Source organism: Thunnus albacares, chromosome 23 (genome assembly GCF_914725855.1).
Source record: "Thunnus albacares chromosome 23, fThuAlb1.1, whole genome shotgun sequence".
NCBI classification, from domain to species: Eukaryota; Metazoa; Chordata; class Actinopteri; order Scombriformes; family Scombridae; genus Thunnus; species Thunnus albacares.
This window is the reverse complement of record NC_058128.1, coordinates 21,784,258-21,807,403: the sequence shown is the minus strand read 5'-3', so window position 1 is coordinate 21,807,403 and position 23,146 is coordinate 21,784,258. Positions and strand designations below refer to the sequence as shown.

The 23,146-nt window shown below is 39.3% G+C and overlaps 1 protein-coding gene across 7 annotated transcripts in view; it reads right to left on the bottom strand.

The window, feature by feature from the left end:
- kcnc2 (potassium voltage-gated channel, Shaw-related subfamily, member 2) overlaps positions 1–23,146 on the bottom strand; it is a 103,491-nt gene that overhangs the window by 1,914 nt on the left and 78,431 nt on the right. For 2 of the 7 annotated variants that reach the window (XM_044344029.1, XM_044344027.1), the window contains exons 2-4: positions 14,308–15,241; positions 9,701–9,871; positions 871–994 (exon numbers count right to left, since the gene is read on the bottom strand). In XM_044344029.1, the coding sequence (XP_044199964.1) occupies positions 871–994; positions 9,701–9,871; positions 14,308–15,241 (1,229 nt within the window). The other 5 variants (XM_044344032.1, XM_044344031.1, XM_044344030.1 and 2 more) reach the window with 4 other exon arrangements.

The window sequence follows — 23,146 nt, the reverse complement described above, 5'->3', positions numbered from 1 at the left end:
AATATATGCACAAAAATGACAACATAGTACAAACCTATGGTGCTCTTTATGCATATATACAGAAATATAAAAGCTGCTTTGTATATTGCGGTGGTCTGGGTGGGGGTGATTCAATAATTTGGTCTACAGACAAAGAAAAATGTTTGCAAGAGCTCTTCTTTTTAATTGTTTGACTTTTTGCCGAGCTATGTGTAAGACGCATCTAGCTGTGAGCCAGTTGCTAAGCAACCTTCTGCTTCTGGTATAGACATACTGTAGGGATGGGTGAGGCACATCACTGCATGGTTATGTCTGCTGTCCAACACCTGTTGGTGCACAGAGGCAATTTATACCTCTCATGAAGAAAAGTCTCCTCAATAATAAATAACACAGCCTTTCAGTGAAACAAAAAGGCTGCCTTAGTTTCATATGAGGTTTAATGACAGTCCTAAAATGTTTTAAGGGAGCTCAGGTTTGTCTATCTGGTTTGGGGGTTTGCAGTTAATAGCCTTTGGTGATGTGCAGTTAAAAAAGCAGAAATGGAAAGGAGGGTTTTTTTTGTGTAAATCATGCAAATTTTGTACCAATTCTGGTGGCACATGATGCAAAATACTGTTTTTCTCCTCAGTGATGGTCTCATTTATTTTACACTAATTATGGTACTATTTTAATGTGGTAATGATCCACTGACTAAAATGCTACAAGCAGCACCTTTAATGTTACCATCTGTGCTTCTCTCTGCAACCACATACAGGTATCTTTTCTTATTGATTATTGAATTACCCCCATTTCTTAGTGCATACACACAAAACCACAATTCGTAATTCATGACCAAGTAGGTGAGAGGGTTCTGCACTGCAATCTGAGCCACACACCCATTCAGAAGGTTACCTTTCCGCCATGGCGGTGCCTTTCCCCAAGCCATTAAGATAGAATGCTGCTCTCTGCTTGTGTGAAACCAGTAAAGACAACCTCTTTGCAGTTATCTGTGAGTAAACAACCAGAGACACAACAGCTTTGGTGGCACTCCGTCAAAAGAAAAAAAAAACATAAAGAAGGGAGGAGAAAGTTAATTGGAAATAGCAGCAGATGAGCAAAAAACCCACATGCAGAGAGAAACTAACACCCAGCTGGCATTCTGTGTTTTTAGTCTCCTTGATGGATTGTTGGTGAAGCCAATGGCAAAATGAGACACAATACAAGTTAAGTGTACCCCTTCTAAACTCCAATATATATATATGCATATATATATATATATCTTCTCCTCAAACTGTTTTCACTGTCTGCCTCGTCCCTTTTCCCCTGGCGACATTGCTTGCAGACGATGGTTACAGGATGATCCATGCAAAAACATGAGCAGGCCCAGCAGCAGGTGAAGAGTGACAGACTGTACGTGTGCTTGTGTGACTCAAAACACATTCCTGAAAGACAAATCCTCCATCCCGACACCCATCCCTCCCATCTCCATCCCAAAAATAAACAGCAAACCAACCAAACAAAGACAAAGTCACAGTTGTATGAGGTTAAAATGAAGTGACATCTCTCTTTCTTTTTTTGGAAGCACGTCTTTTTTTTTTCAAGGTATCTAAATATAGCAACATCTAATATCCCTGATTATTAATATGTCCTTTATTAAATGTTATGGCTGCTACTTCTGAAGCCATCAGTCAGAGTCCTTTTATTGCAAGTCTCAAAGAACGACAACATCGAACTAAAGGGAACTCCAGGTGACACAGGAGAACCGACTAGTTACTGCAGATGTTTGCTGAGCAGATCTACCTTCAAGGGAGAGTGAAGATTTGCTCAGGTGGCCCAGACCACTAATATTAGTCTTAGCTACAAAGTTAAGTACTTAACCACTAGACACAATATCTAGAACAGAGTTCAGATATAATACCAAAGGGAGGTGGCTTGTTTGGGGGTAGAATGTAAGGTGGGTTAGGCCAAAAGTGGCCCAGGGCTGGACGTCTCACAGGATGGAGGGGATAGGGGAACGAGAGCGCCGTAGTGGGCAGGGCGATCCGTAGGGCGAGGTCACAGGAGACAACCTCAGAGCGTTACCAGCCATGCCAGTCATGCCCGCTATGTTGTTTAAGCTCCGGGATTTCTCATAGCCTTCAGATGGGGGGGGCGACAGAGAGGTGGTGGTAGTGGAGGTGGTGTTGGTGGTTGTGCAGGAACAGGACATGAACACACACAGGCAGGCAGGCAGGCAGGCACGCAGGCAGGCAACGATCCGAGTCCGAGCCAGCCGAGTAAACCGAGACAAGACAGGAGACAGGAGTGAGACAGAGCAACGGTAACATACTGTATGGTGAGTGCATGCACAGCACATTTCCTGACAACGACAGTACGGCAGATTGGAGTCTTAGGCAAATGTTGCTGCTCTGCAGGGAGAATTAACTTCATTGGCTGAGGTAAACCTTAAAGGGTGGGGCCAAAGAACCACTATTTTTCTGGTTTATGCTACTGTATGTTCCATCTATTTTGGAAACATGTATCTGACCAGAAAAGATACATGGGACCATCGCATTAATTCCAAGGTTGAAGTTGTAAATAATCTTCTAATCATGTAAATAATTTGGTGGAAATTATTGAAAATGGCTGAACTGTCAAATACATAAAAACGGTTCACTATTATTTGGTAACCTACTTAATTGGTAATGCTTCCTTTTACAGTCACCTAAGTATTTACCCAGTAAATATATGATATATTATAGTATATTATTGGGTAATTACCACTGATAATAAGTAGGTAAATACATAGAAACTACAGTTGAAATACTAAGAAAAACCTCCACTATTACCCATCAACTCAACTAAGTACCGTGTGGTTGTGACCAGTGTAGGTTGGTAATAACTCAAATATAATTGCGTACTTTCTAGGAAAGTAGGCAACCAATTCTTACGCCTGGGACACACAGCCTACCTCTACCTGAGCAGCGTGTGTGCATTGCTGAACTACTGCGGCTCTGCGGTGTCCACACAGACGCTACTGCCAGCTCTATCTTTCTACATAGAGTTTGACTTTGATAATGGCCATCAATAATAGCATTTCTTATATCATTTCATTATAAATTTCATTTATATTTAGGTTAGACAGAAAGAGGTTAAGAAACGTGTGCTCAATTGTGAAAAATAAATAATAACGTGAGATGAAAGCACTTCCTTTCTGTCAGGCATGGTGAGGTCTGGTTGGGACTACTTCTGTGTCAGCCACATATACTCCTCACACAGGACAGTTTTTTTTATTGATTATATTGATTATTCTGCCAGTTAAGCTCCCGCTGTCACTGCTCCAAGTGAAGAAAATCCCTCCAGACGACACCAAAATCCCCAAATGAGCCAAACACACTCTGACAAACAAACCTCTGAACTAACTGTCAGGAGGAAAACTGACAACAAATAAGGAAAATAACAACACCAGATCTCCGTCTGGAAGCAGGTAAAACAACAGGCAGAAGTCCTGGTTTGAACTAATATCATAGAAAGCGACAGAAGTTGAGAAAAGAAGCTTCATGTATAGCTGACTCTCCACGCTGGAGTTCCCTGCCAGAGAGGCTCCCTGCCCTGGCGTGCACTGTGCAGGCTGACCCACAGTGGTGACACTTTGTTTTTTTCATGTCTGTGACATATTCTACAGATTCACATTGAAAATATAGTGAATGGTGCAATGTTGCTGGTATTTTGTCAATATGACATTCAACAGATCATTTTCATTGTCTATTTTTGCTGGGAAATGTGCGCATCACATGTCAAAAATAGGCGAGACCCCAAATCTCTAGATGATGCATCGCAGCATGAGATGCATGGCTCACTCAGGCTGTGCGGCTGCTCTAATCTGTTAACATGGGTGCCGAAATGAAAAGCAAGAAGTTTTGCGACGCACACGCACTGCTTACACATGCTGTGTGTCCCGGCCGTTAGAAACACCTCCTCTATTACCCATCAATTCAAATTACAATTGTAGTTATCCAAGGTTTATGTTGATAACAGCCAAAGTTGAATTATGTTCTATCTAGCAATTAAGATAGTACAGTACTTTCCAATAAATTACTTTTTCTCATAAAGTTATTCCTCATGGCTACACCCATTTATAAAGGGTTTATTAGATTTAACTTAAACTTACCACGTAACAACCTCTGCAGAAACAGTTTTCCTCTAGTGTTATGGTGCATATTAAATACTGTGTATGTTCTTGCAGATGTTTTTTACAATTTACTCAGTAAATAAGCTGAAACTGTGCTGTAAAAGGAAGCCTTTTTTGTTTTCACGGTATTACCAGGCACTTACCATATAATTTGTAATAAGATTATTCCCTTTTCCATGCTATCAACACAGATAGCCAAACCTCATCCAGATAGAACATCATTAAATTTGGGCTGTTACCAACATAAACCTTGGATAACTACAATTGTAACTTGAATTGATGGGTAATAGAGGAGGTGTTTCTATGATTTTCTACTTTCCTAGGAAGTATGCAATTCTTGCCAACCTAAAACAACTGGATGGTACTTAGTTGAGTTGAGAAGTAATAGTGGAGGCTGTAGTTTCTCTGTATTTACCTACTTATTACCAGTGATGATTACCCAATAATATACTGTTATTTACCATATATTTACCAGGTAAATACTTAGTAATTAAGGGACTGTAAAAGGAAAGGTTACCACTTAATTTGAAAACACATTACGGTCACTTCAGATTGTCAGAGGGTAATTACAAGCAGCTGAGTGGGGAAAACCATCCACATCTGCGTCTGAGATATTAGGAATCTCTGATAGCAACAGTATCTCCCACTTGGCAAAAAGAACTGCACAAATGTCAACAAACCAGTGGCAAAATGGCTGCAAAGCTGTCAACTATACAATCTGTTAAACCTGACTTTACATTAAGTGAAAAGATGACTATTTTTATAGCTGATATTAGCTAGGTTTTATCTAACCTATCTGTATTGACAGTTGCTAGCATAGATTTCCATGTATAGTAATGTTTTCAAAGGTTATGCCAACATCTTTTAAAAGAAGCGGAGGCCCTAAGTTTTAACAACACTAGACATGTGTCCTCTACGGCCTTTATGCTACATTTGTGCCATGTTGGCAGAATGGAAAAAACAGGAAACATGGCCCATTACTCCAACTTGGGAATGTAGTCACACAAGATAAATGGGATCTACATTTACTTACATTTTTGTAATGACTCATTAACAAACAATTTAACAAGCTGAATTCATTGTATTGGTGTTGATAATTAGGTGTTTAAATGTGACTGCCAGCCATGGTTGCTTTGCAACCATCTTTTTTTTTTTTTTTGCTGATTTGTTAACACTTCTGTTTTTCCTTTTCCCAAGTGGGGGATATTGTACAGTAACTGTACAGTAGTTTCGGCCTATACGTAAAATATCTATATATGTTAGCTGGACTTATGTTAGCTTGCTAGGTATGCCAGCTAGCTAAAGTGCTGATGTTCCAATATAATGAATGTTATGATTATGAATGGATGAAATAATGAAATCACTTCCATTTCTATTTTGACCAGTTTCAGTTTCTTCTCTGCCATTTCAGACTGCCATTCAGCTAATGATGGTTCTATGGCTCCACCCACTCAGTCAACCAATCAGATTGCTTCAAACTCTATGGCAGCTCTGTGTCTGAGACATGCCTGTGTGATTAAAACTCCAGACTGCCAGAGTAAATGTACCAACCCATTAGTCAAATTAGAGCTATTGCTATAACTAGTGGTATAGAAGAATAGAATAATACACCAGAAGTCATTCATCTCATGGCATCATCATTAGTATTTCATCTCACAAGAAATTGTTTAAGTCTATAGATCTTACAAATGTATAATAAATGGAAAAAAGTTTAAGGAATGCTCGTATAAATCATTCATTCATATGGAGGCACATAGTTCAAATATACACCAGTCATACAGAGCCAAGTGTACACCTTTAGACTACCAACATGTACATTATCTATCAAATAACAGTCAAATAAACTGTTTATATGTGTATAAATCTAGGTTGTAGCCTGCACATACTGATGATGATGATGATGATGATTAAAAAGTCCTTAATTATTAATTCTTCAGTTATCTGTACAGAATCACACTTTACAACAGCTCAAACTTCTAAAAATGCAGCATGTGATGCACACTGGCAAATTTGCATTTGGTTACTTGGTGCAAAATAAACAAGCAAGCCAAAGCAGCCAGATCATTAATGGAACATGCCAGTCAGCTGGTGTAAGCACTGATGAAGAACAGCTAATGGGAACGTGGCCTCATTACCATACTGCATACGGCACCATTTGTTTCACCGAGAGGGAGGGTGTAAATTAAACCGGGGCTATTTCAGAACCAGCCAAGCAGGCAGAACAAAGGGTGGACTGGGTCCATGCCAACAGGTAGTGAGGCTAGAAAGGACCTGATGTTTAATGCATTGGCGCCAGTGTGGCGGCAACTGCAGAGATTGAAACACTGAAGGCACAGCTGCTCGGCCGCCTATGTCAAAAAAACAAGACTGGCGAGGTGCCCTGCTGTGAGAGAGACCACAATAATGGGCTCTCTAGAGGATCTGGACCACATGTACAGTAGTTTAACCTGCTGACTATCTCAATACTCAGCTTGAAAAGCATCAACAAGATAGAATAGGGCTCCACAAGTGAACCTAAATGATGTATCTCATTAGAATTCTTAAGAAATGGGGGCTAAAATTTAATTTAACAAAATCTTCCTCTTAATGAGCGGCACTATAATGGTGTGATAGCATTGATTTGCCTGCTATAGAGTGAGTACAGCAGCACTGTATGGCTATAGAGCAATACCACTGAAAGCAGGACATTTAGAGAGCTTCCTAGAGAGGCAGTTAAATTCTGATAGAAAGCAATTAGCCGAGGCTTAACACTTTCACATTACTGTGCAGATTAACACAACATTAATGCCCCAAGATGCCTGAGATAAAATTGATGAATTAAGCCGACAAACACCTTATGTGGTGTCTAAATATTATTTTAGTGTGGTCAAAAGGAGATTGAATCTGAAAGTATTTTACATAAGTATGGTGTTTTATGATTTTGCTGTAATGAACACCTATCAAATCAGCTGCAGCATGAGTTCATTTCCACTGTGTGAACTTCTCAGTTTATACATCTTGGTTCATGACCTTTTTGGGCTTTGAAATGGCATGGGACAGCAACAAGGCTTTTTGATAATGCAGCAGATGTGAACTTCACAATGACCTTTAGCTTGGGTTAAAGTGTTTGGAAAGTCGAGCCCTTTCTAAGTCTGACCTTTCCACCGTGGCATCGCTACATGACTGAAGGTGATGACTGACAGGCAAATAATTTGGGCAAATCTGACAGCAAAATTTGAAGACAAATTTCATCAGTTTTATTTCTCATTGGAAACAATGATGAAAAAAGATATCGGTTTCAATATCTAGGTAAGCTTCATGACTAATTGGCAAAGTTTCAGCATTGTCCAATTAGAAACAAGAATCAGGTCACTGCGGTGGTGCAGAACCATGGTCAACTCATAATGATTGGTGAATTGACTTCTTCATTAATACAAATATTAAAACTTGCAGTAACAATATATTATTATCAAGGGCTTGGAACTGACTGTTTGCAAAACCCTTCCCACAAGCAGTGATTATCATTCATAGCTTAGCAAATGTAACTGTCAAACTTTGGATTTCTTCACATGTGCATGGGGCTCTATAAGAATGATACTCAGTATCTTAAAGATTTTAGAGTTTTTTGCGCCTTTCTAAAGCCAAAAATTCATGAGTGAAAGGATGGATTAAAAAGTCTGTTTGTCTGCAAGCTGCTAATGTTAGCATGCTTGGCTAACTAGTAAACACTACCTAGAAAAGTGACCCAGGTTACTTTCAAGGCCAGAAGTTAGCATATCATTACCTAACAACATTATCACACTACATTATCAGCTTACATGTTACGTTCAAAAAATCCCCACAGGATTGACACGTCCACTGTTTGAGAGCTGGTTTAACACTGGAATATCAAGAGTTTAAGGTGACATTTGCAGCTCTGTCCTATTCTGTGTTGGATATGGGTATGTTAATTCAAGATGACTTTGCCAAACTCCTTCTCATTCTCAAACCCTTCTCTCATGTAAAAGGGAAACCTATACTGTTTGAAAATACTAACAATAAAGCATAAATCTTAACTATGCTGTTTGTAATTTATGTACAGTATCAAATGTTTGGACACACTTTCTCATTCAAGTGAATGGGAAGATGTGTCCAAATTTTTTACTGATACTATATTTCTATGGTAAACATCTGAATGGTGTGATGTTAGACAGAAAATTGTTTGAAATAACATTTTTTCTCATAATACTTCTAAAGTACTGTGGCTAACTAACCATCCAATATAAGAGTAATGCATTATTTCCATGTTTTCTACATGGATCATCAACTGGTGAGCTTGCTGACTTCTTGTAGGTGACATGTTGCTTTAGCTTCAGTCCTTTTTGCATTATTGCACAAGTTAAGGACTGAAAGGTTTCAAAAATTAACACAAGCTTTGAATAATAAGTCTGCCACCATTATGACTGTAAACTGTATATGTGCAGTGCTAGAATGGAAAGCTTGACAGACTAGTAACAGTGCCTATGAGGAACTGCGGGCATAGCAAAGTGTCAGTTAAAAGGCCTTCATACTGTAATTAACTGACTTTTGTGTTGATGAAAATGATGCTCTCCACATATTCATAATTATGTCTTTTTTTGGTCTTATCTTAAAATACAGAATGTAACATATTTTGTATGTTAGATAAAAAGGCTATATTTATTTGATTTGAATATGAATGAATCTACTGTATACACTGGTGATTAGCTGGGACAGCTTTTTTAAGTAGTTGCAAATGTTAGTGTGTTACAATGTAACAATGAAGAAGTCAACATGTTTATGAGTTGATGGGATTCAAATCTATTAATTTAACAATTTTAATTCCTCTGATCGTATGTATCTGAAATATCTGCTGGTGTATCATTACCTTAAAGCAGATGATATACTGGGCAATTAATCTGGGAGCTGAACATGGGCAATGAACCTGGCAACAGCCAAAAAAGTGAGACACAAGGTCAGAAATATATTCAAGTGTTTCCAGGCAACAAGAAAGCATGAATAAATTGTAAAGAAAGCAACAGTTCTGAGTCAGCTGCATGGACATTGCTGCCGATCAGAGTTGCCAAAAAAGTTGTGCTGTGTGTCACTGCTGAGAACCACAGCAGCAGCACCTTCTGGATCAGGGGTTACGTTACCTTAGCTCGCTAGGCCTGAACAAACAGCCTTCCCCCTTCAGGGATGTGGGTGTCCCAGTCACTAAGGATACGGATCAGCTGATGAGGATTGTGACTGATGTTTTCTCTATTTTTAATACAATTTTTTTTAAATAAAATTATTTTTTAATAATAAACTCATCTGAAAACTGAACTGCTCTGTTTTTTGAGATTATTAAACAAATATTCCACACATACTGGTGGTGGTCACAGGTAATCCCTTAGAGATGAAACCTAACCAGACTTGGACTGTCTAAAGAATCAAAAATGAAACAGTATCAATGCACAATAGCAAGCATGAATTTCAGAATGATTCTGTATAAGACAAGAAAATATTGCATGCCTTTCAAACAAATGAAGACCAAAAATCCATACGTATTTTAAAATATTTACTCAAAGTTGAATTTCAACATGCAGTTACCTGTTTTCCGTATCCCTCCATCTGCAGGGCAGGTGTAGTCACTAGCAGCAAGCAGAAAACATGTTCCCCCACTTCGGCGGTCCTGCTCCCGAGTGCTGGACCTTCGCATGGGGACCCTCTCCTCTGGAGACATGGTCAGGTCACTGCCCCCGCTGCAATCTGCTGACAGAACTGCAAGAAAGGAATTAACACAGATTACAGACATGAATATGTCCTGCCAGGCTGAAGCGATTGATTCACTTATTCTTATTAAGTCACATGCCATATACACTGAAACAACTTGTTTGCTGTAATCATTCCACTTGTTCATAATAGGGATGTGCAGAGGGCCCAGTATTTGTATTTGTCGCAGCAAAATTATTTATATTTGTATTTTTTATTCGAATAAAAGTGGAAATAGGCGTAAAAATCCAGTTTTTGTTTTTTTTACACTTTTAATTTTAGGATATTAAAGTGTTAAAATAAGTGTTTATGAATAAACTACCTTACAAAGGAGGTCCCCACACCAGGTCTCAAACTCGAGTCCTCCAGATCATAGACAACTGCACTGACTACTGAGCTAAACTGAGTGCATTGCCAATGTGCAGACAGACCTCTACCTATTTATACAACCATAACACAGACTTCAAAGGCGATTCTTGCTTTGCACTTTTCATTTACTGCCTATTTTTTACAACCTAACTTTGTGGAAAGGAGAAGGGGAACACCAGGTTACGGAGAGTCTCTTGTAAGTACTTCACTTGTGTCAGTAGCTCAGCTTTATCTCTGGGGAACATGATGTCCAAATAAGAGACCTGCTGATAGACGTAACAGCGGAGCAGAGGAGAGAGACTGAGATAGTTTTGTAACCAAACTGTGCTCCGGTATTTGACATGGTTTTTATTTTTCTTCCCAAAAACAAATAATTTTCTGAAATATTTCTACAATAAATGTTTGTTAAAAACCCACTATTTGTGCTTTACTGAATAATGTATTTGGATTCGGGCACCCCCCAAGTCCACAATGGCCGATCCCTTCATAATGTGCTTCAAATAGAGGAGATGTGGGACTGGAGGCTGTAGCAGTCCAGTTAGACAAATATAGATCTTCCACAGTCAGTCCTTCCAGTACAGAATTCCCTCTTTGTGCTTCCTTGGACAGTATTTCTGTGCTGAGCTGCGGTAGAGGTATATTACCATATAAAGGGAATTTCGCACTAAAAAGACAGTAAAATTGGAAGATACCTACTTCCTTTGTTTAACTCAAATGGCTGAGGCCTCATATTTTACAGTTTTACAGTCTGTAATTGCCTAATAACAACAACTTTTCTTTAGTGGGAGTTTACTTGAAATTGTCTTTAGTGTAATATTGCACAATAAATTTAAGAATAAAACATGATTTTTTATCAAGATGTAGTTCTAATAAAACTGATAGATTTTACTAGAATGGACTCATGTCATTGTTATGTTGTCTGTAAAAATGACTTCCAAGTTACAAACATGTCTTTAAAATGTGAACTCTTACTGCATAGATATACTCACTGAGTAAAAATCTTCTATTATCTTAAACACATCTACTCATCTCATTATTAATCTACTATGACAGGACACTTCCGAAAGGATTAGTAAGATCAAGGAGGCCACTTAAAATGATAAGGTTTGATTTTAACAAAGCCACATTTGTGCATTGTCTTCTTTAGTTGCACTGACAAAAAAGGTACTAAATGCAAATATGTTAAATAATGATGTATATAAATGAAAAGACACTTGGAGTTATATATTATAAAATATAATATCTCTCTATTCCCTTACATTTTTTTCTCACAATCTGACAACTCACAATACAAGCTAGCTAACATTACTTAAATGTTATGGTTAGTAATTATATTCTCTCTGGGGAGCAATGAAAAGGAAACATACTTCCCATTAGTATATTCTCAGTAGTATATAAGCAGAGAGAGAGAGAGGGTTTGGTGGGTGAGGGAACAGGGGAGTTTCGGGGTGACAGGGGAATCACAATCACGACAAACATCAAACAGCCTTCCACATAAAAAGCCTGTGCCAAATGTCAAACCGACGCACAGCACAGCAGAGGTCGAAGGTAAGACAGAGTGTTGAGTTCCAGTTGATCACAAAGACACATTGTTTTCTTATGGGCCAATGAGGATTTACAACAAAAACAACCGTTTTTACTAGTGGGATGCCTGCATTTGCCATACTCAAAGGACAAGGATAACATTGATCTTTATGTTATTCTCAATAAATCTCTTGAAAAGACCAAAACCAGCAATAAATTTATAGTACTAACAAGTGTTATCTGTGAAGCCACAGCCTGATATAACTGTTGCCTCTGTGCCAAACAACTCAATTTCTGCCCAAAAACTATTAAAAGCTTATAAACACTGTTGCATTTAGATGACATACTGTATTCCATCATGACAATCAGGGAGGCCAGTGTAATATATTCTTCTCAGCATGTAAAAGTGGAGCTGTGTGTGCTGTATGCTCCAGAGCCTGAAAATGCTGTTGCAGTTTCACAACCGCCATGTCCATTGTAATGATGGAATATGTCATGAATTGCATCAGTGTGGTTTTTTTTTTATATGTTTTTAATAGTTTTTGGAAGACATAGAAGCATAAACTATATTAGGCTTTGGCTACAAAGGCAATAATGGTTAGTAGGATAAATTCATTATTGGTTTTAGTCATGTCATTTGATTTGTTAATAATAAAAAGATAAAATAACACCAGTGTTTTCTTTTTAAGGGGTCTGACAAACTCCCTACGCCTGTCAAACCTGCCGTTCTCACATGGCACATATGCAGTTTACAGTGATAGCAGTGGCAGATTAACCACTTGAAATTCTCAATATTTGAAATGATAATATTATATATCATACTTGAAGGAATGGGCCATGATGACAGACACAAATAGACAAAAGCAAGCATCTCGTCTCTAGCAGGCATTTTGCTGAAATGACACTATTCACTAGCAAATTTTATCAGTAGAAAGCTAGCTCATTAAGCTAGCTGCATGAGTTGGTTGAAAACGCTGTCCTGACTTTTCATTGCTTCCAGTAGATTTGTTTTAAAACAAGTCAGCTTGAAGTATTAAAAAGTGTCTTGTAAAAGGGATGTTAGAGATGCACTTGATGACTATAACAGTGTGCTAAGAGTCTGAATGCTAATTAGCTGCATGTCCCTCTCCAGCTAATGATGCATGTGGAGGACATGTAACATTGTAGCATTGTTATAAGGGCTGCTAACATTACAGAACTGCTAACATTACCCTAAACTTTGATAGATTCCAGGACTGGCTTCCACACTGTGGAGAAATAATAATTAATGATATGCTCCTTGGCTTCGGAAGTAATGCTCAGCTACTTTTTCCTGGTAGAAAGCTAGTAGCTAGACATAGCAGCCTACGTTGAAGCAGATAAGCACACAGAAAAGCTTAAAAAAGGGTATTGCTTGAGTCCTGCTCTTACAACAGCTCTGTGTGCCTCAACATGTGGAGAAATCCTACACTTGACAGGCCTGCTGTGCCTAGTTACTGTTGCTAAGCTCTGCCTTTCAAATTGCTGTTCAGGGAGTGTTAATGAACAGTCAGTTACTTATAATAGTAACATAATACCATCAAGTAAGAAAATGTTCAGTTTAATACAGAAATAATCATGCAGAAATGTTCATGCTACAGTGAATTTCTATTAATGATAGTAAATATCCAAAAAGTTACTTTCTTTAGATTACTATAAAGGTTTTTAAATTACATTTTTTCGATTATTTAATCCCTGAGTAAATCCATATATACTGGAAGTTGACAAGTCCTCCTCAAATGTGACCAAAATGAATATACAGTATATGTAAAAGAAACCTTTCACATTGTAACAAAAAGAGGGAGGCAATCTAAAGGACATTGAAAAGGAAAGTAACCTTGCTGGCTCTATATTTTAAATGACCTCTAAGGAAATCACACAGGCAACTAAACCAGATTGATTCTGTTTGTGCATGCAGTTGAGGAATTAATTTTTCTATGCTTATTAAATATAAGGTTCTGAGACTTATTCAAATTGACTGTGAGAAGCTTGGAGTGTGCACCTACCCTCAGGATTGTCTGCACTAGAATTCAAAGAAAATCAGTATACAGAGGTCGACACTAATTTCCATCAAAGATGTATCAGTGTAAATTATTGACATGAGCCTAAAGGGAAAAACAGCCACCTACGGTCTAAGCCACAATTGAACAATCTCTACTGGAAGAAACACTTCGACACAAGGACTCTGGATTCTTATCAGCATGAGCTATTCCAATGCTTCTCCTTCTCTCAATACCTTTTGCATTGCCTCCCTTATCACTGTGGCAACCGGAGATGAGGGCTGCAGGGCAAAAGAGCTCAGTCTTTTGTGAGGGAACTGCTGTGGCGTTTGTAAGTCTCGAGGGGGAGAAACCACTCCAAGTCTCAGGGGAAAATCTGTCAAATGGTCACTGCTTTCTACCTGAGATGAGGTCCCTTATGTATTTTCCTCACTATCACTACATGAATAATACTCTTGCTGAACTTAACTACTGAGGTGTGGTTGGTCATAATTTTCTCTCTCATATGGACTTGGTCTGACCATATGGTCTTACCTGAGCGGTTGCGTTCTAGTACCCTGCTCCCTTTGACGTGGCACAGGTCACCTTGAGTGCTGTTGCAGGTAGTGTTGAGATCGGCTTTGCAGTAGGTGGGAGACCCTCCCTGCACCACCTGAGGGATGTGTTTCTTCCTCTTCTTGGGCAGCTTCTGCTTGGCCATGGCCAGGGAGTAGTACATCCCAAAGTTATTGACGATAACAGGCACAGGCATGGCTATTGTCAGCACGCCAGCTAAGGCGCATAATGCCCCCACCACCATGCCTGACCATGTCTCTGGATACATATCGCCATAGCCCAATGTAGTCATGGTTACCACAGCCCACCAGAAGCCGATGGGGATGTTCTTGAACTTGGTGTGGAGGCTAGCAGTGGGGTCATTGGGCTTAGCGCCGATGCGTTCAGCATAATAGATCATAGTGGCAAAAATTAACACTCCCAATGCCAGGAAGATGATGAGCAGCAGGAATTCATTGGTGCTGGCCCGTAGAGTGTGGCCCAACACCCTAAGCCCCACGAAATGACGTGTTAGCTTGAAGATACGCAGGATACGAACAAAGCGCACCACCCTGAGGAACCCCAACACATCCTTGGCAGCCTTTGAAGAAAGGCCACTCAGCCCTACCTCCAAGTAGAAAGGTAGGATAGCCACAAAGTCGATGATGTTGAGCACGCTCTTAACAAACTCCAATTTGACCGGGCAGAAGGTCACACGCACCAGGAACTCAATGGTGAACCAGAAGACACAAACGCCCTCGACGTACGTGAGTGCGGGGTCAGTTTCAATCTCGTACTGTGGGCCCGAGTCTGGCAGGCTGCTGTTCCGCATCAGCTCTGTCTTGTTAATAATGGTGTTGAAAGCCTCATGAGTCTCCAAGCAGAAGGTGGTGATGGAGACCAGGATGAAGAACAAAGATGCAAAGGCAATAAACTACAGGAGAGGGAAAGAGAAAAGAGAATAACATAAGTTACTACAAACGTGGTATTTCAGGTAATTTGAACCATGACGTCCTATGCACTATACTTGATTAGTGTGCATACAACGCCAAGATCAATCATTTGATTTACTCTTGAGAAAAAGGGTGAACTCAGACAAGTTTAATTAACATCAATTTGAATGGACTCCAGAGAGAGGAGCAATCAATTAGCAAGAGCAACAAATAAAACACACACTTTGGCATGCTCCTTGTGGAAATGTAGCATGGGAATGCAGATGTAGTCAGATCTAATTTACTGCTGTTGGTATGTTGGGCAGTTGGCAGTAAAGCAAGCAGGGAATTGGTTAAACCAACCACGCAACCTTAGAATCATTAGGGAATTGGGAAAGGTATTTTTTATGCATTGCTTTTATTTAGTCCATTTGTAAATCTCTTATTGAATTTTAGCATATGAAGTCATGTTTGTTTTTGTTTTTCCACATTTTCATGTACTTACAATGTATAATGTTGGGGTGTTGTTCTATTTACCTGTTTTTCAGAGTTTTTCAATTGTCCATTAAAGTAGGAGGGGAAGAATTGTTAACATGACAGAATGCATCCATGTAGAATCTGTGGTTCCCAAACTTTTTTGTTTGTTGCCCCTTAAGTTAAAGCAATGTCGACTTGTGATACTTTGTCACAGGCTGCATATGTGTACTAGTTGTGACCAAGTCAACTAAGAATTACTCTTTCCCTTGCTTCTATTCAGAGGCTTGAAGAAGTAAAATTAAGAGAAAGACAAAGATTAGAGGACAGTCTGAAAAAAACTTAACTTTCTGCAATAGAAATATGTTTTTCCTTCTTTCTTATCATCTTGTGAAACCCTCAGATTTATCTTGTTTCAGGTAATTCAGGAACTACTTGTTAGGTATGACAAGATTATTTCAATTCAAGGTACACTTTCAATCATTTGAAGAATCTCAAACATGGATGGAGTTTGTTCAGCATAGAATTTGCTTAGTTGTAAGAACATGTGACCTAAGTATGGAACCGGGGTCACATGATAACAAGTGGTCATATATGTGGGATATCCCTTGTCTCTGTTGAAGGATGGTCTTTGGCGTCGAATGCAGATGGCTTCCTGGATCCATGACAACTGAGCAAACTCCATCTGTTAAAGAAGCCCTGAAAAAAACTAGTAAGTGGCCTTGAGTTGAGATTATTTTGTCAATTTACTATTTCCAAGGTCAAGAATGAACTTTCATGCTCTATTAGGTATTCACTAATTAATAGCTCCTTACTCAAATTTACTCTAATTTTAAGTGACAGTTGAAAGGTATATATTGTTTCACAATTTAACGTAATGCTTTACAATTGACCTCAATCAATCAATGGAGTCTGCCATGGTTGGTGTGAAACTGGTAGCCCAACTGAGCCTAATAAACCTGAATGAACACGCTGGTGTACTTCTGCTGGAAACAGATAGTTCTTGCCATTACAAGCAACATTGTGTCATCTCCAACACTGTCTGTGATCACTTATGTTGCATCCCAATATAGAACACAACACAGATGTTAAATTGGATACAAATGAAAACCATCTTTTCTCACTCGTCCCCCTTGCGTCTGGGTAGCAGTGTCTAAAGGCAAAGTCAGGCAGCATTAGCAACAGCTAAATAGTCCTCTTGGGTGCTATTTGGTATCCGCTTCATTCATATTTACTGCCAACATGAAGAAATGCATAGAAATAACTGTTTTATTGCGATGCTCTATTCTCACCCGCTTTGGGCAAGCCAATAGAGGGAGAAACAAAGTGATGTCATGGAATATTCGATTTGTTAGCATTGCAGGAATATAAAAATGTTACTGGCAATGAGGACAAGCAATCTTAGTGCATGGCAATAACTGACAATGCAGCAGTAGGTTCAGAGTACATCAATATGAATCAATACCTCCTGTACATTTTATCAATATAAAGTTTCTGTCAGAAAAATCCCAATTATACTTGAGTTAATGGAAAATAATTTAAGTAACTTCTTTTGCCATTTTGCCATCTTTGGTTTGGCAAAATTATAGCATGTTGATACACTGCAGCTGAATCTGTAAGGCAACATTATTAAATGATGAGTCATATACAGATTTTATTTAGTTTTTCTCTCAACAGATCATGTTTTGTTTTGGTGTTCTTTTGCAAAGTGTTTAATGAACCACCTGTCAGATGCAGAGCTCACATCCAGCGATTCCACTGGCCTGGAAGAAGCTCTGGCTGAATGTGCAAACATCCACGTCTCTCTCCGAGAGCTAGACGGAGCAGATTTCCACACATGCAGCCTACTATGCTCCTTTCTCCACCTTCCTCCCACTATCCATACACTTGTGCGCTCTGCCTACTAAGCTCTAAAGAAGTCGTTTCACACCCTGCCTTGTTTTTGGATTGCATGACTCACACACACTGAAAATATCACTGCCACTATTTGGGTCACCCTGCTCATGAACTGTGTGCGTGCATTCAATCTACCACTGTTAGCATGCGCTCTGGTCATATATTATACATGTGCCTTTATCGTTCTGTAAGTGCATGTGTTCATCCTGCTCATTCGCTGCTACTGTTGTAAAGCCACAGCGTGTTGCAAAATGACACATTCAGTTTGACGAGGTTATTCAGCATCACTCAGCAGTTACTCAGCACCATCGACTTTCTACATTCAGTAACCAGGCAAGGACATCACCTTTTTAATTTAATGAATTATAGAGTGTGTGACAACACTAAATATGTCATGCAGCTACTTGCAGTGATAAACTTTCTTATTCAAAAGTTAAAAGTTAAAAGAATGCCTGTTATGAACACTGACCTTGTAATTGTCTTTTGTATTATACACAGTAAAGTATCAGTAACATAGTGAATGTTATAGCATCACAAGAACAAGAGAACAATGTTTTTATGTTTCCAGCTCCAACATTGCCTTTGGCTGCATTGCATTTTATCTATTAAGGCTGCAGTAAATATAGGAATTTCTGTCTTCACTTTCCTCTATACACTAATCCAGGTTGTAGGCAGATGTAAAAATGCTATCATTACAGCACTAGCATCTCACTTGTAAAACTGCAGTAACACTGCACTGGACTGTACTGTGTATAAAGGACTTAACTTCATCAAATACCACATGATATAAAGGTTATAATCTGACAAACCTTTCAATTAAATGTAGTCATTTTTTTAACAGATGGATTAATGTCTTTTCACATGCAACTAACCAAAACCAAACTTACTGAGCTTACCTCCATGAAATTGATTTCACATAGACACATTTTGAAATTCTCACATTCTAACTAAAACCAGACTTTCTGTATATGTTTCCAGGCCAAAATTCCACTTTGTGTTTCAAATTTTTATCAAACGATTGATCAAATGGTTCATCTGATTATGATGCCAGAAATTATGGATTATTTGATTATTGTAATCATAAACTAGCAATGAACAAGGTAGGCTTTAACTACTACACAGAGCTGTCACATCCACACCATCTATCCATCTACACACTGCTAGAGAGCCCAACACATCAATCAGCCAGCAGATTAGTTTATATCAGTGCAAAACGGCTCTAGAAAGAAAACTTTGTTTTTCATGCTGCAGGAAAAATGCTGAATTCATGTTATATAAAAATGACCAAACTACTGATTGATAAATGGCCTTATGTCAACATCAAATAATTACAACTGGAGGACTGGAGGTGCCTAAAATGCCAAACAAATGCTTCTGGATGCTTCAGTCCTTCGTTCAGGCTTAATTCAACCCAAATTGATAGATATTATGCTATATTATCAATGCAAACAGTATATCTAATTCTCATGCAACCAACTTTGCAATCATACTACTGTCTGGAGCTAAGTGATGATGAGCACTCTTGCAAGTTGTAAACACGGGAATCTTTCTCATCTCTACCATCCAACCAATATGATGTTAACTTTTTATAACACCAAAACCTGACTGTTTGTCCAGTAATCAACGTGAAAAAGAAACATAATGCACCGTATAACAACAAAATGATCCCAGAAATGCAAGGTACATTGGAGACAGCATCTTAAAAAAGTATTAGAGGTGTTTCAGGGAAGACTTTTCCTGTTGCTCCTAATGCAACAACTCTCCTTCTACTGCTCAATTCTAACTTTCACCCCCTCATTGTGTCTTTATCTCTGCCTCGTTCTTATCATGACACTGGCTGAAACTAACAGCAAGACTACCTGAGCTGTTTCTTTTGGCTGCTTGGATGCTGCGCCAACTAATGATAACTGCCGTCTCGTGCTGGGCTGTAATTTTGTCGCGTTCACGTCTACAGAGAGAGGATATATCATCTCCCCAGTGCACACCAGCCTGTGACATCAGAATCATGTCACATTAAACAAGTCAGACACCAAACGCACATGCATACAGAGAGCAATAACATGCAGGTGCACACACACAGCCTCACAAACACGCACAAGGTTATTTATGACAGACATTAAAAATGCAAAGGCGCTACTCTACCATGTGATTGCAACAGGCACATGCTTCTCGACATCCTGATTCCCAGCACACACACTCTGCATGCAAAATATGTCCTGTACTTATATAAATCGCTGTTTGAGGGAAGCGCAGGGCGGATGTGGCACAGACAGTCCATCTCTGAACAATGCAAATCTAATTTAGCCTGGAGACTCACCCCATTTTTCAACCATCGTTTTCATTACATCTAAGGCTTTTAGCTTTACTGTCGCTCATTGGCACAGCTGATAATGGCCAAGGTTGCTGTTGCAGAGGTCAAACCTGTGACCTTCATGTCTGTGTCTGACTGTGTGCAGAGTAGAGCCACATGTACATATGTTTTCATCACCAATTAGCTGATGCTCTGTAAAAGAACCTGGAATAAGTTTTTACAGCAGTATTTTGCATCAGGATCTTAGGGTGGCAGTGTCATTTGATTGGTTGGTCAGCACAGTGCATCTGACATTTTAGTCCACAACAGGGTACAAATACTGGCCAGACTGCCATGGAATTTGCATTGGGTATTCATGGTCTGATAAGCACTCAGAATTGCTATTTTATCTTCACTTCTTTATTCAGTCTGATATTGTGTTCATGTTAGCTGACTTTTGTTCCATCATCACCATCATTTTCAGTTGATTCAGAAGCTGCAGTGGCAGTTATTAGTAGGCATAGTTATCGTTTGTCATGTTTATCAGGGATGTGTGGTCAATTAAGGGCGCTGGGGCATGCCCCTCCTGCAATTCCAATTGTGCAATACATATTTTAATGAGCAGTTGTTTTTGTTTTTGTTATTGTTATGTTGTGTGTGGGTGTATAAATTTAATTTGCTACTCTCACATAAATTATACATAATTACAGAAACGTATGAAGACTAAGGAAAAAGCATTGCCTACAATCTTTGTCTGTGAGCCGAAGGGTGCACTTTTCTCCGCCCAACATCTGTATGTGTGTAATATGTTTGGCTTTTCCTGGTGGCCCCTGACTGGTTGACAGCGCACGCCAAAAATAACTGGATCTGGGGTTGAAAATTCTACACCTGAGAAATGTTGCCAGGTTGGGCGATTTTCCACCAAATTGCTGCTTCCTTACTAGATAACATTTACCCCCTGAAGGCAGGCAAAACATTCACAGATTTTTGTGGTACCGTGGAGATAATTGTAAAGTGAAAGCAGCTAATTGACCACTAAAAGACAATTTTTTAAACTTTAAGAAACTGCCAGCCTAGCCGCTAGCCACCAGCAGTTGGCCCTCTGCTAGATTGTACGGTGCATGCTCACGGCCAAAATACACAGAGCTACCTAGGGCTGTAGCCCCACCTAGTGGAAAAGTCACATCATGCCACTGATGTTTATTCAAGAAATGTGTCAATTTAAGAATTGTTGTTTCTGTAGGTCAAGTTACAATCTAATCTACACTAACTGTAGTCACCATTGTTGTTTGGAATTTATTTGCGCTCTTTCACAGAAAGATGGTGTCCTCATTCTGAGGTCTGCAACTGTGCTGTACAAATGATTTCAGTGACCCCCCGACTTTTCCTCAACCAAAACTTTTGTCCATGACAAGGACTTCTAGATCACTACATCAGTCTATGGAGGTAGCCTCTACAGGATCTGACCCCTGTGATAACCGTGGCTAAAATAACAACAAAAAAGCTCCAGTGATTTCAACACATATGCTCATACAGAAGGCGTAACACGCTGTTGTAGCTTTTAATTGGTACCAGTTCAGCCACTGAAATATATGTGGGTGAGAGAGCTTTGATCTGAGGGAGTGATGTGGGTGAGAGCCCACAAAGACAAGCAAAACATTTATTTTTCACAGTCCAACCATGAGAATAATCCATGTGTTTGTGTTAGCTTATGGATAGTTACTATCTAGCCAGCCAGCTAGCTTAAATGTTAATTGTTGTGACTACACTGCTATGTCATAGATGTATTATAAGAACTTGATAATGGATTTCAAAATGTGCCCATTCACTTCAAAGAACATAACTTGTAGAGTGCATGAGCCCAAAAAGTTTTCTAGTTTAATAGTTTGCAAACCATTATTTTGGGTCTCAGGGGATTTTTTTTGTTGCAGTACCAACAGTGGCCACTGGGACAAACTGGCAGCAAGACTGACTCAGTTGTGCCATTCAGTTGTCTTAACACATCCATGTGCTACATGTGCAAGTCTTCTGGTGTTTTTAGCTGTTACCAAATACTACTACCATGGGCCATGATATATTTGGCAGTTTGACGTACTGAACACATTCACGCTCCCAAGGTGATAAACTTCCTAGAGCACTAGCACACTAGTGGTAGGCTTTAAGATCAACAAAACTGACAGTTTTTCTGTCAAATACTTTTGAATTGCAGGATGTAATGAACATTTCAGTCCCTTGGAGCCACTAATAAGGCATTTTGTTTTCGTGAATTTTGAGTTTGAGTGAAACACCAGGACCATTTTTTTCACCCCTTACAAGAAACAATTCTTATTCAGTATGTAAAACAACTGGCAGGATGATTCACAGAAAACACAATAAACATAAAACCTTTATTTAGTTTTGTCAGTTTCTGTTGTAGCATTATTCCATTGTGCCTTGGTTGAATGTTTTCATATCAGTACACCCACAGGAAGTGATGGAAGTGTCCTCCATGAAAGAATCAATCATAAACATGTTTCCTTACACATTTTATCCATTCTGTCTTAGTCCTTGTAAATCAGAAAAACAAAGCAGAATGATAGCACATGACCTGCATTTCAAAATAACTGGGATAGTAGATGTAGACGGCAATAAAGACAACATAACTCTTAAATGACAGGGAAATTCTTTAAATGCTTCATTCATAAGCTCAGTGGTTTCACTCAGAGGCTCTGCATATCTTTTAGATGTACTTTACAAACAGAGTGATTTATTAGGACTTAACAGATTCAGTCAGCAGCTCTTTCACCACCCCAAACACTGATGGGATGCAATCGGCGTCACAGTACTGAAGCAGGAAGGCATCCTCATAATCACATCATTTTTCACAAGACATCTGCCACTCCCTGGAACTCTGCCTGTCCGCAGCTGAGGGAAGAGACATGAGGAAAATGCCAGACCAAACAGCAACGATCACACGATCCCCCAGTGGATTACATCTGCCACTTGGCCTGGAGCTGCCAGAGCCAGCGGGCCAGGACGCTGACTCTGGAGCTATGCAGCCTCAGGTTGTAAACAGTAACTGATACACTGGCATGGACATCACATTAGAAAGCTAATGGAAAGGAAAAATGTGGTGGTCTGCACGTACAGTGGAGGGACAGGGCTGTCAGCGATCAGTGGTAAATCAAATGTGACTAAGCTGAAGGCTCTAGTCTGTGATTTTACAAATATAAAGCAAAATATTAATTTCTGCTTTTTGGTAGAAGGT